Here is a 14438-nt window from a genome sequence, read left to right on the forward strand (position 1 = left end):
TTACAATTTCATTGAAGAAATTTTTATTTCAAAAAAAATACTAAAATGGGTATTTAAATTAATGGATTATGGTTGGCTTGCCTAACAGTGGTGTCCGGCGCCATCACGACCTTTTTAGATTTTGGGTCGTGACATCTGCGGACATGAGTGCGGCCGCACCAAAATTGTGCGGTTCGCACAACTCCCTTGAGGTCCGCACTTCTCTTTTTGCCTCAACACTCCCGAAACTCATCCGGAACCTCCCGGACACAAACCATATATGAATTTCAATCATAAAATACGCTACAGACCTGCTCGAGCACTAAAAACACTGGAAAGAGGTCGTCTTGACCTGATATTGACCATGGTCAAACTCCCAAATTTCTTAACTTTACTAATCTCTCAATCAATGATCCAAAAATACACCCAAGCCCCTCGGGATCTCAACCAAATATACCAACACATCCCAAAATACAATACGAACTTAGTGAAGGCTTCAAATCTCGTCAAACAATGTCAAAATTACGAATCGCGTCTCGAATCGAATTATGAGTTTTCGAATCTCCCAACTTTTATGTTTTGCGCCGAAACGTATCAAATCAATCCGGAATGACTTCAAATTTTGCACACAAGCCATAAATAACATAATGTATGTATTCAAATTTTCAGAATCAAATTCCGGCCCCAATATTAAAAAGTCAACTCCCCGGTCAACTCTTTTCTTTTAAGCTTCTTAAATAAGAATTGTTCTTTTAATTAAATTCTGAATCTTCCGAAAATCAAACTCGACCACACCTGCGGCTCATAATACTTATTACGAAGTTGCTCGAGACCTTAAGTCACTGAACGGGGCTTTAATTCTTTAAATGACAAGTCGGGTCGTTACATTCTCCACCTCTTAAACAAACGTTCGTCCTCGAACGTGCTAATAATTATTCTGAGGTTACCAAATTGATGATTTTACTTTTACACATATACTCACGGTTGATCCCCCGTTACCGCATTTGAGATAAGCCCGACAACACCATCTCATTTTAGATTATTATTTTTATCCATATTCGAAACTTTAAGATCAATTTCTTACACTCGAACATTTTCAAAAGGCCTGATTTTTTCACAACAACACACGGTATTAGTCTCAACTGGCTATAGCAACTCGTGCCTACGCACACATCAACCTTCTTGACAGTGTTGAAGTACTTAAAAAATTTTGGGGTGTTACATTCTCCCCCGCTTAGGATCATTCGCCCTCAAACACATAATATAACCTATCTCTTCTTTTGCACGTCTCAATCTACCAAATTTTTCTAACTCCCACAAGTATTTTGCACATTGTGCCAACTAAAATTTTCAATTTCCTTTCTTTCATTCTTTTTTTTTTCAATAAATTTCGTAAATAGTATTTGTTTTTCATAACACATAATGAACCCTCATACCGGTAGGGCATATAATTCATAAAAATTAGAATCAATTATTCTGAAACATATTAAACCCTCTGTAATGAATAATAAAAATTTCTTTTGGACTTATAGCCCTCAATGGTATACAAAAATAAAATGACAGACACGGGCTCACATCTTCAAATCTCCCAACATGGATAAACATATAAGTGGGTCACAAACTTACAAAGCTCGCCCATAAGTGGAGTATAATAGGAGGACTCACCTCAATATTCAGATCTGAATCCAACTAAGGGGAAATATTCTTTTATAACAAATCGGGATCGTACCTGTAACGACACCATCTGGTGTATCGACCTCAGCCAAATCATAGCGATTATATCAACGGATTGGGCCTCCACCTCTTAGGCGCCCACTACCCGCCTGTCCTCCACATCTAGCTGACTGTGCATGTGGAGTATTAACTGGAATAAAGCTTGTAGCTTGAGTGCTCTGATGAAATCCATCCCTCCCAAGTCTGGGACAATCTCTCATGATGTTCCTAGCATCACCACACTCATAACAACCCCTATAAGGTCGCGACTGCTTGTACTGAGTCTGTGCCATATAACTGAAATAATGATTATAGGAAATCTCGTACCGGTGGTGCATTGTAAGAACTTATGGGAGAACTCCGAGAAATCTGATGTGCAGACTGAGCTGGCCGACTGCTCGAGCCTCCACTATAATGAGTCCTAGCTGAAGAGTAAAATCCAATGAACCCTCCAGGTCTTCGAGACCTTTTGGCCTTCTTAGACTCCCTTTCCTCGCCTAAAACACCCTCAATCTTCCTTGCAATCTCCACTACTTGTTGAAATGGAGTATCAATTTGCAACTCTCGAGCCATGCATGTTTTAATATCATAATCGAGCTCCTCAATGAATCTGCAGACCCTTTATCTAACTGTAGGAACCAAGATAGGTACATAACGGGCTAGCTCACTAAACCTGATAGCATATTCTGACACTGTCATAGTGCCCTGACACAACCGTTCAAACTCTGTGCGCCACGCATCTCGGAGAGTCTGGGGAACAAATTCTTTCAAGAACATTTCCGAAAATTGAGCCCAAGTTGGTGGTGTTGCATCGGCTGGTCTACCTTCTTCATAGATTTGCCACCACTGATACGCTGCGCCTGACAACTGAAATATAGTAAAGGCAACTCCGCTCACTTCCACAATACCCATGGTGCGGAGAATACAGTGACAATTTTCTTGAAATCCTTGGGCATCCTCTGTAGCTGTGCCACTGAAAGTAGGTGGACTATAACTCTTAAACCTTTCAAGTCACTTTTGTTCTTCTTCTAATGCCTCTCGTCTGACCTCAGGCCGAACCAGAATAACAGGTTGTACTAGTGCTACACCCGGAACTTGAACAACGTGAACCTGTTGCTCTGGAGTTGTGGTAGGAGTCTGGGCTACTCCCCCAATCTGCGAAATATTTGGTGCAACAGAGAGCAATCCTGCCTGAGTTAATGTACCAAACATACTTAGGAACTGTGCTAAAGTCTCTTGAAGTCCGTGGGTAACAACATGTGCTTCTGGTACCTGTCCCCCAACAGGAGCTACTGGCGTCTCCTCAACTGTTGTTCTGACAGGTGCTCTAGTCGCAACACGTTCCCTTCTTCGACCTCTGCCTCGGCCTCTACCTCGGCCCCGACCTCTTGCAGCCCTAGCAGTATGTGTGGATGCCTGCTCAGCTAACCCGATAGCACGTTTCCTCACCATCTATGAGAGAATAGATATACAAAGGCTCAAATTCTAACCCACTTTCATATTTTCTACGGCACCTCATGCCCATAATTCTATCACCACCACACGGACAACTCGCGCGTCTATAATAAAAGTATATAAGATCCGCAAGATCAATTTATTTTCAATAAAGTAAGTTTACAATTTTTTTTTTAAATCAAGTAAGAAATTAACAAGAAAATGAATTTATTTTAGAATTCATTTGGGTGAAGAAAATAACATTTGCACTTAAATTAAAGCATCAGATAACTACTAATTTAGATGTAAAACTATTTAATTTATAACATAATAATTTCTTTTATTTAAATCAACTGAATCATCGAACATCAGTAAGAAAAACCAGAAATATACTTCTTCAGAGTCACGTGCTAAAAAGCCAAAGCCAACATAATATAACTAGGAGCACAAAACACATAATAATAAAGTCAACTAGTACATCACGGAAGAAGACAAGAATTTACATATTAAATGAAATAAAATCACCCAAGACAAGAACATAAATAAAGAAATATCAACAGGGCACTCCTGAGGTACCGCCTCGAAGTCCCAAATCATAATTAAATTCACAATATCCCATTTTCTTATATCACCGCGTGAGCCTTCACATTTAATTTTAAAGAAATTATTTTTTCCAAAATAACATCTCATGTTTTAGCCACCCTTATCACACCGCATGACTTCTAGTAGTTCCTCTACTAGCCACGCGTTTAAGGCCACCCTTATCTCACCGCATGCGTTTCAACACCCTGACCTTATATTACCGCATGACTTCTAGTAGTTCCTTTACTAGTCACGCGTTTCAACCCATCCTTATCTCACCGCATGCGTATCAATATCACAATATTTCACAAATCGCACCTCAAGTGCCCAAATATCATAGCATAATACAACTTGCACCTCAAGTGCTCACATATCACAACATATCACAAATTGCACATCAAGTGCTCAAATCTTACAACATATCACAAATTGCATATCAAGTGCTCAAATCTTACAACATATCACAAATTGCACATCAAGTGCTCAAATATTATAACTTTCCCCAAAAATCAACACATTAGTTTTCCACAATAAGGAGCCATGACTCGATCATAATGTGCATAACATCTTAACAAAATATTCGAGAGTGAACAACTCAACCGAATAACATTTCACAATTTGGCACTTTGCCTCAATATGATTCACGACCTTTATAATTCAATACCAAATTTTCAAAAATCTGAACTGAGAAGTAGTTTATCAAGGAACAACACCTCTTTTAAATCACAACTTCAGGAAATAAATAGATTTATTCATCTTATTAACTAAATTTTCCATAAAAATGGAAACTCAAACAAACACAGAGTTCACATAAAAGTCAAGTGACAATCACACCAATTATCATATAAAAACAACCTCGGCAAACAAGGAATGAGGCATGACAATTAAGGGATTTAATACTTAAGGGCGTCTACGAATTTCAACAGATATAATTTGTACATATAAACCATGTACGTACTCGTCACCTCCCGTACATGGTTTTCAATTACAAAAATTTCACATAAGACTCAATGCCTAAGGGGTAATTCCCCCACTCGAGGTTAGGCAAAATACTTACCTTTTTGAAGTTATGCCGATATTACAAAATCGCCTTCTTGCTTGAATTGACCTCCGGACCGCTCAAATCTATTCAAATCAGTTGTATAACTTCATTAAGATTCATCGGAAACAATTCCGGATAATAAAATGTCGACTTAAAAATTTATTCCAAAAAGTCAACAAAGGTCAACGAGGGGCTTGCTTCTCGGAACTCGACAAAATTTCTACGAAATCCGAATACCCATTCCGATATGAGTTCTACCATACCAATTTTATCAAATTCTAATAAAAAAATCGACTTCCAAATCTTAAATTTGCTGTTTATGAAGTTTCTACAATTTTTCCCAAATTTTCATCTCAAAGTACTAATTAAATGATGAAATTAGTGATATATTCATGTATATTAACCAAATCCGAGTTAGAATCACTTACCCCAATGAAGTCCAAAAATGAAATAATAAACTAAATCTCGGATATATAGTACATCCTATGAATTTCCAATGTGCGGTCCGCACAAAAATGGTGCGGCCGCACATCCCCAGCTCCTGCGGTCGCAGAAAAATGGTGCGGCCGCACTCTCTTGGAACTGCACTGCCAGGCTTTAGTATTTTGGCAGTCCAAATTATGACTTCTTTACCTTTCTGGAAACTAGACATGAAGGGCTACATATTCGATTTTGAGTCATCTCAGAATTCCTTGTGGATCAAACGATATAAGCTTTTGATGTCGGACCATTGAATCTGAGAGTTCCTGAGTGCGGCCGCACACAAAACTGTGCGGACGCACACTCCTCTGTGGACATGAGTGCGGTCGCACCAAAATTGTGCGGTCCACACAACTCCCCTAAGGTCCGCACTTCCCTTTTTGCCTCAGCACTCCCGAAACTCATCCGGAACCTCCCGGACACAAATCATATATGAATTTCAATCATAAAATACGCTACGGATCTGATCGAGGACTCAAAACACTGAAAAGAGGTCGTATTGACCCGATATTGACCATGGTCAATCTCCCAAATTTCTTAACTTTACTAATCTCTCAACCAATGATCCAAAAATACACCCAAGCCCCTCGGGACCTCAACCAAATATACCAACACGTCCCAAAATACAATACGAACTTAGTGGAGGCTTCAAATCTCATCAAACAGCGTCAAAGTTACGAATCGTGCCTCGAATCGAATTATGAGTTTTCAAATCTTCTATGTTTTGCGCCAAAACGTATCAAATCAATCCGGAATGGCTTCAAATTTTTCACACAAGCCATAAATGACATAATGTAGGTATTTGAATTTTTAGAATCAGATTCCGGCCCCAATATCAAAAAGTCAACTCCCCGGTCAACTCTTTTCGTTTAAGCTTCTTAAATAAGAATTGTTCTTTTAATTAAATTCCGAATCTTCCAAAAATCAAATTCAACCACACCCGCGGGTCATAATACGTATTATGAAGTTTCTCGAGACCTTAAGTCACTGAATGGGGCATTAATTCTTAAAACGACAAGTCGGGTCATTACATTTACTCTCCATCTGAGTTGGTCCTGTTTTAATTTATGGGGTAATTATCTTACATAACTCATATATTTTGCATGAATAGTTAAGTTTCCCTAACAAATTTAACTGTCAATGAGCATGGTTATATGTGTAATGTGCTGTTTTGAATTTAATTATTCTAAATACATAACTAATAATCTATTTAATGTGAATATCTCTCAGATTAACCATGTCTTCATTCAACCCACTTACCTCAATTTTGAACCAAAACAAGTTAGAAGGACCGAATTATGTTGACTGAAAAAGGAACCTTGATATTGTCCTAACTGCTGAAGGTTACAAATTTGTAATCACTGAGGAATGCCTAGAAAAACCTGTTAAAGATGCTACTGGTGATCAGGTTAAAGCCTATGACAAATGGGTCAAGGCTGATGAGCGCGATATTACATTCTTGCCTCTATGGCGAATGTTTTGCAACATCAACATCAGTCTATGAGGTCTGCTTATGACATGCTCGAAAGTCTCAAAGAGATGTTCGGTGAGCAAAATAGTGCGGCTAAGCGGACATCCATGAAAGCCCTTTTGAACACCAAGATGGCTGAAGGATCATCGGTCAGGGACCATGTTCGGAAGATGATGGGTCTTCTAAATGAACTGGAGGTCCTTGGAGTTGTGATTGATAAGGAATCTCAAGTTGAGATGGTCCTGCAAACTCTGCCTGACAGTTTTCAACAATTTCGCTTGAACTATAATATGAACAAAATGGATTTGTCACTGGTGAAATTGTTGAATGAGCTGCAAGCGGCAGAATCTATCATCAAACAACAAGCTCCAGTTGTGGCACTGAATGTTGAGAAAGCGGTAAGAAAAAGAAGAAGGCTAAAAAGTTTTTGGCACCTGGAGGTGCGGCTGGTGTGGAAAAGCCCATAGGAAAGTGCTATCATTGCAAGCAACCCGAGCATCACAAAAAGCAATGATATGCCTATCTGAAAAGGTTGAATAAGCAAGGTAATTCAAATTTAAATGTCGTTGAAACTTGTTAAGCGGCTGTCTCTACCATATTTTGGTGTGTAGATTCAGGCGCCACTAATCATATATGCACTACTTTGTAGGGGTTTCAGGAAACGCGACGGCTAAGTAAGAATGAAGTTTGTGTTTTTCAAGCCAATGGCAAGCCAGCACCAGCTTTAGCATTAGACGATATTAGAGTTTTGTTCAGTATTGATAGAGTTTTAGTTTTGAAAGATGTTCTCTATGTACCTTCTATTAGAAGGAATTTGATTTCGGTTTCGAAAATAATAGATGTTGGTTATAATGTTTATATTGCTAATAACTCTGCTGTTATTAAGTTTAATAAATATTTTATCTACACTACTGCTAGAGCACATGACCTTTTTATTCTTGATATATCTCCTCATATGCTGCAACAACCAAAAGAATTTAATAACATTAATCTACCACATAAAAGAAAACGTATTTCTGAATTGAGCCAAACTTATTTATGGCACTTACGTCTAGGTCATATAAATCTAAATAGGATTTCGAGATTGGCCTTTGATGGACCTTTGAATTCATTGAAAGTGGAGGCATTTCCAACATGCGAATCCTGTTTAGAAAGTAAAATGACCAAGAGACATTTTTCCTCAAAAGGAAATAGAGCCAGCGATAAGTTAGAACTAATTCACTCTGATTTTTGTGGCCCTATGAATATACAAGCAAGATGTGGTTTTGAGTATTTTGCGACTTTCACATATGATTACTCAAAATATGGATACATTTATCTGTTGCACCGTAAGTCTGAATGCTTTGAGAAATTCAAAGAATTTAAGACGGAAATGGAGAAACGACATGATAAATATATCAAAACATTGCGATCTGATCGTGGTGGTGAATACCTTTCTGCAGAATTCATTAAATACTTATCAGATTGTGGAATTAAATCTCAATTATCTGCTCCAAGAACACCACAACAAAATAGTGTGGCCGAAAGAAGAACTAGAACCCTTATGGAAATGGTTAGATCAATATTAAGTTATTCCGATTTGCCTTCTTCCTTTTAGGGATATGCTTTAGAAACAACAAATTACATTCTAAATTTGGTTCCTTCAAAGTCAGTACCTTCAACTCCAACAGAATTGTGGACTGGGCGCAAGCCAACTTTATGGCACATTCGGATTTGGGGTTGTCCAGCACATGTGCCGAAAGGGAAAGCGGATAAGTTGGAATCGAGGATAGAAGTATGCATTTTTATTGGATATCCAAAAGGAACTAAAGGCGATTTTTTTTATTGTCCCAAAGAAAATATGATAATTGTTATGACAAATGCCAGATTTTTAGAAGAGGACTATTTAATGAACCATATTCCTATAAGTGAACTAGTTTTACAAGAATTAAGTAATGGAGTAACTAATGCATCATCTCTGGAAGCCAGTATTGACATACCACTGCATTATCGTAGTGGGAAAAATGTCAATAGGCAGCAGAATGCACAAGAGCGATTGCCTGGCATCTCACTACTCCAAAGCAGTGGGAGTAATGTTGAGCAACCTCAGATTGTTGAGCAACCTGAAATTATTCTGCAGCCTACACTCCAGGAAGAAGTTAATGATATCCCAGCACCGCAAGGTGTGGAGGATAACATAGAGGCTTCAGTTCCAGAAAATGATGTTGTGATTCAGCAACAAAATCAAACTGCACAGTGGGAGAATTATTAAAAAACCTCTCCGGTTTACGTTCTTGGGGGAATCTTATGATAGAATCCCTGAAGAGACTAATACAGAACCTCTTAATTATGACGAAGCACTACAGGATACAGACGCTGATAAATGGGTTGCTGCTATGAAATCTGAAACGGAGTCCATGTACTCCATACAAGTCTGGGATCTTGTAGAATCACCTACTGGAGTCAAACCCATTAGTTGTAGATGGATCTATAAGAAAAAGAGAGGAGTGGATGGAAAAGTGCAAACTCTAGGCTTGTTGCAAAAGGATTTACTCAAAAAGAAGGGATCAATTATAAGGAAACCTTTTCGCCAGTAGCCATGCTTAAATCCACTAGGATTCACTTATCCATTGCTGCTCATTACAATTATGAGATTTGGCAATTGGATGTCAAGACGACATTTCTTAATGGATGTCTTGATGAGTGCATCTATATGGCACAACCGGTTGGTTTCATAAAAAATGGCAATGAGCACATGTTGTGTAAATTAAAGAAATTCATTTATGGATTGCAACAAGCTTCTAGAGCATGGAATACTTGTTTTGACACATCGATTAAAACCTTCGGTTTTAATCAATGTAAAAATGAGTCTTGTGTCTATAAGAAGTGGGATGGAGATAAAGTTACATTTTTGGTTTTGTACGTGGATGATATTTTGCACATAAGAAATAATGAGAGCATGTTGAATTCAGTAAAGGAATGGTTTTCCTCGCGTTTTGAAATGAAAAACTTGGGACAAGCGGCACATATCCTTGGGATCAAGCTTATTCGAGATCGCAAGAGAATGATATTATGCTTATCCCAAGCACTTTATATTGATACTATTCTCACCAGGTTTAGCATGAAAGATTACAAGAAAGGCTTTTTCCCTTTTAGACATGGAATCTCTCTGTCAAAATATCAGTCCCCGAAAACGACTGATGAGATAGAAAAGATGAAGGCGGTCCCTTATGCTTCTGTCGTAGGGAGTCTCATGTATGCTATGCTATGTACTAGACCTGATATCTGCTTTGCTATTGGCATGGCTACTAGATTTCAATCTAATCCTGGATGAGAACACTGGACTGTCGTTAAACGTATAATCATGTACTTGAAAAGGACTAGGGATTATATGTTGGTTTATCACTCAGGTGATCTTGCACCCATTGGCTATACTGATTCAGATTTCCAGTCAAATAGAGATTCTAGAAAAGCTACCTCATGATATATTTTTACCTTAGGAGGTAGAGCTATAAGTTGGAGGAGTATCAAGCAATCATGTGTTGCTGATTCCACCATGGAAGCCGAATATGTGGTTGCATCTGAGGCAGCTAAAGTGGTTGTTTGGCTCGGGATCTTTCTAAAAGAGCTTAATGCAGTTCCTTCGGTTCAAGCACCAATTGAACTTTATTATGGAAATAGTGGTGCAGTTGCAAACTCGAAGGAACCAAGAAGCCATAAAAGGAGTAAGCATATTGAGCATAAATATCACTTAATTCGGGACATAACTCAGAGAGGTGATGCAAGAGTGTTGAAGATTGCGTCAGAGGGCAGACCCGTTTACAAAGAGCTTGCCACAAAAGACTTTTGACAAGCATGTAGAAGGAATGTGTATTAGAGTTGTAGACGCATGGTTATGAGTTTAAGTGGGAGATTGTTGGGATATACTATTAACCATGCGGTTTAGACATAGTATTGTATTTTATTATTTATGGAATAATTATTTATTTAATTTATTCAATTCAATAAAGTACTATTTTAAATAGATCATTTGTTACATATGTGTCCTTTAGTTATGTAGTAGACAATTTAGTGTATGGAGTCTTAGCTCATGCACAAAAGATTAAATTGTCGGTTCTCATAATTAATAAACTATGTTCACATTCGAAGATATTATTAGGCAAAATATCTTGATGATTGTAGCACAAGATTATAGTATAATTTGTCTTGATTATGGGAGTAATTTTACTCCGACTTTTTGTGCTAGTATGCTTAGTGTATATTGAACGGACCAAGTAGAGAAAAGATATTTTTGTACTGAATATATATAAAATATTTTCTCTAATTCATTGAATGAGCTTATACTCCTAATCTTGATATAATTATTATGATCAATGTGATTTATTTATTATTTGGTTAATCAAAAGGTACAGTTATATTCAGAGTTAGTGTATGCCTGATAGATTGGACAATAACAAATAACATTTGTAAAATAATAATTAGTTGATAGAATCTATGATTTGTTTTTGAGTTTGATGATACCCTTTATGTAAGCTTATAAATTTTTATGTGAAAACCCGACCGGTGAATTTTATATCCGTCACATGAAATAGTTTAAGCGGAATTATAAAGGATTTAATTAGTTGATTAAATTAAATTGTCAGTGATTTAATTTAATTAATTGGTATTTGGGATCCTAACATGGGGTGGGGGAGTTAAAATAAGTGTTAGTGAATTTTTGAAATTCATATTGAGGAGTTCAATTGCAGTTTTTAGTGGAATAAACTGCAATTAATTATAGTAGGAATTAATTCATGCAAAATTTCGAATTAATACTATAATTAGGAGCCTCTTATTATTTCTATGGTCCCTTCTATACCTAGTATGAACCTGGACTGACTTGGGTAAAAAGTGACTTGGGAGAAAAGTCATCTGGTAGAGTTAGGTAAGATTATATTTGCACAAGCAGAAACCTACACGTTTTTTGAGCCCTTTTTGGGTGAAAAATGAGTCTACATAAGGAAGACATTTTTCACCCAATAACTCACTTTTAGAGTTGTATTGTTCTTGCCCACTCAAAGCAATTTCGTCCAAGGTCTCACTATGACCATAACAGAAGACCGCAACCCTGGATTCTTGCTCTGTGGAGGACCTGTGCAACGAAGACTGCAGCCCTGGATTCTTGCTCTGTGGAGGACCTGTGCAACGATTTCAAGAGGTTAGTGATTTCTAATCTCGTAATTGTATCATTATCTAGTTTACATGTATTTGATATCTGAACCGTATGCTTGCTTTCGCTGTGCATGTTCTAACATTATATACTCCATATGTATTAAGAAGTATATGTAATACGTACAAAAAATAAATTTAAAATAATTACTAGTATTGAAGGTTTGCTATTATAGAATTCACAATCTATAAAGTTCAAATTCTAGATCCATAATGTCTTATATTTCTAATTTATTTTAAGGTGAAATAACGGTATTTCCATTTCCTAAGAACTCGATGTTCAGTGTATCATCATCCTTGCCAACTCCTATGTGGCTAATATTGATCTTTCAATCAAATCTTTTGTAAGATGAAGAATTAACTTCCTTTTAGTTATATTTTTATTTCATATTCATTTAATTTATATTACGTGTTTTATTTACTTTTAAAAATTGGATGACGCATTTGTCTAAAACGTTCAACGAATCAAATGATACCGAACCAAAAGCCAATTTGAAAATATATTATGAAAGACCTGCTAGAAAACAAATATGTAACTTTTTTTATTTGATTCATATAGAAAAGTGACTGCCTTTCTCTTTTTTGAACTCTCACGGCCTTGATGAGTTCAGTGGATTGTGACAAATCCAACTATATTCTTAAGGGCAAGTTCAACCTTAGTTAAAAAATTATTACATTTACTAGTCAAATATATAAAAAAATATACGTTATTATGTACAATATATATATATATATATATATATATATATATATATATCATACAAAAAATATACATTTTATTTTTGGGAGCGACTGTAATGTGTAGTTTTCCCTATTCTTAGCCGTGGCAACCAATGAACCATCCAGAATTTTTTGCATTAACCAACACCAAATCATTTCATAAATACATAAAACAAGAAAATTAAAACAAATACAAGTAGTTTTGGCTTTCCACATACGAATTCCCTCATTCGTGTATTTTTTGACTCAATATATCATCCCACACTTGAAACTATATGGTAATTAAAAGACTACAGGAAAAAGAAAAAAAAATTCAACGTGATAAAATTTCACCCTCGACAAGACTAGGACTCAGGGGCAGAAAGATTTAATCAAACCACTTCTATAACTTGGGATAGTGAAGTGCCTAAGATAACGAACTTCCTCTCTAATATATTCCTCACAAAGAAAACTCCTTGAAAATTTATCTTCGGCATACCTTTTACAATCATGCACAAACACATCAGTTTCTCCACTTTCTTTATTCCTAGCCAATAATCCAGCAGTATAAATCACTTTCATTCGCCCAGGTTGATCAAATGAAGAACCTGTTGGTGCATCTACCATTATCACATCCCACTCAATTTCATACACTTGTTTTGGCAAATTTTTTAAGGCAAGTGGACACTTAGAATTTCTTGGATCGACCACAACTTTGCAAGAATCTTCCCTTCTACCAATATTTAGAAGTTCAGTGGCTTGATCAAGTTTAGTTTCATAGGTATAATGGTAAGCTTCTATTTTGGTAGGTACTTCTTTAGTAATTTTCTCGATCCAATCTTTATCTTCTTCGATAAAGATAGTTCGTCCATTATAATTGAATGAACTCCACATTAAGCTATCAAATCCAAGTCCAAAGATCAAGAAATTGCATGGTGATTTCTTCTCAAGTACCCTAAAAGTCATTGAAATTTCGTCGTGTTTTTGTTGGGGTGTAATATTGGTAGCTGCATAGTGGAAAAGTGCTTCAGCAAGAGATGGTGGAATTTTGTTGTATGTTGAGGAAGTTGATGAGTTTATTGGTAGGTTGTTTAGCTTGAAAGATGGAGAATTTGTTCTTAGTATCAAATACAAGAGAAATATGAAGAACATACAAGATAATATGAGCTTATTAATAATCATAGTGTGCTTGTTTTTCGATGTTGCTTGGTGTTCTTTCATGGTAATAGAGACTAGATGAGGAATTTGAGAGTATTTGGAGCTAGATGATTTTTTTTAAAAATAGTTTTGAAATGGAGAGGGGAAAGAATCCTCAATTAAACATTAATCTCACATGATTTGTTTCTTAATTTGAAATGAAAAAGATGCACTGTTTTTGCCCATTTACATCCAAATGCATTAATCAAGCTCAAATTCAATACTATAGTGCATTTATAGTTATACTAGTTAAGGAGAAACCGAGAACCCTAACAAATTAATTAATAACGTGTTTGTTATGACATATAAACTATTTGGAGCAAGCCATGTCTAGGAGCAAAATATCAGGGATATTTCAGTAGTAGACAGATTAACGTATGACGAGAATTGCTAGTCCAATACCAGTAATACTCTTAAGTCTTAACTATTAACTCCATTGCAAAACTTTAACCCAAAAAAAAAGAATGGTGAGTTGTTAATTAGGTCTATTAACCCGTTTAGTCGTAGGAGAAGTATAGTTTTATTTTTAATATCTAGGCTTTTTAAATTTAAAATTCTGTTGATGATATGAATTGAACTTAAAGAAAAAAATGAGGATTCATATCACCGACCCTAACTTGTTTGAAATTAAGGCGTAGTTATTATTGTTGTTGT

The 14438-nt window shown here is 36.4% G+C and overlaps 1 protein-coding gene across 1 annotated transcript; it reads right to left on the minus strand.

Annotated features, from left to right (window-relative positions):
* Nucleotides 1-12745: 12745 nt before the first annotated feature.
* Nucleotides 12746-13943, minus strand: LOC107805095 (glucuronoxylan 4-O-methyltransferase 3-like). The gene has a single exon (XM_016629076.2). The coding sequence runs from the start codon at nt 13806-13808 to the stop codon at nt 12960-12962; it is 849 nt and encodes a 282-aa protein (XP_016484562.2). The 5' UTR covers nt 13809-13943; the 3' UTR covers nt 12746-12959.
* Nucleotides 13944-14438: the final 495 nt, after the last annotated feature.

Source organism: Nicotiana tabacum, chromosome 22, assembly GCF_000715075.1.
Source record: "Nicotiana tabacum cultivar K326 chromosome 22, ASM71507v2, whole genome shotgun sequence".
NCBI classification, from domain to species: Eukaryota; Viridiplantae; Streptophyta; class Magnoliopsida; order Solanales; family Solanaceae; genus Nicotiana; species Nicotiana tabacum.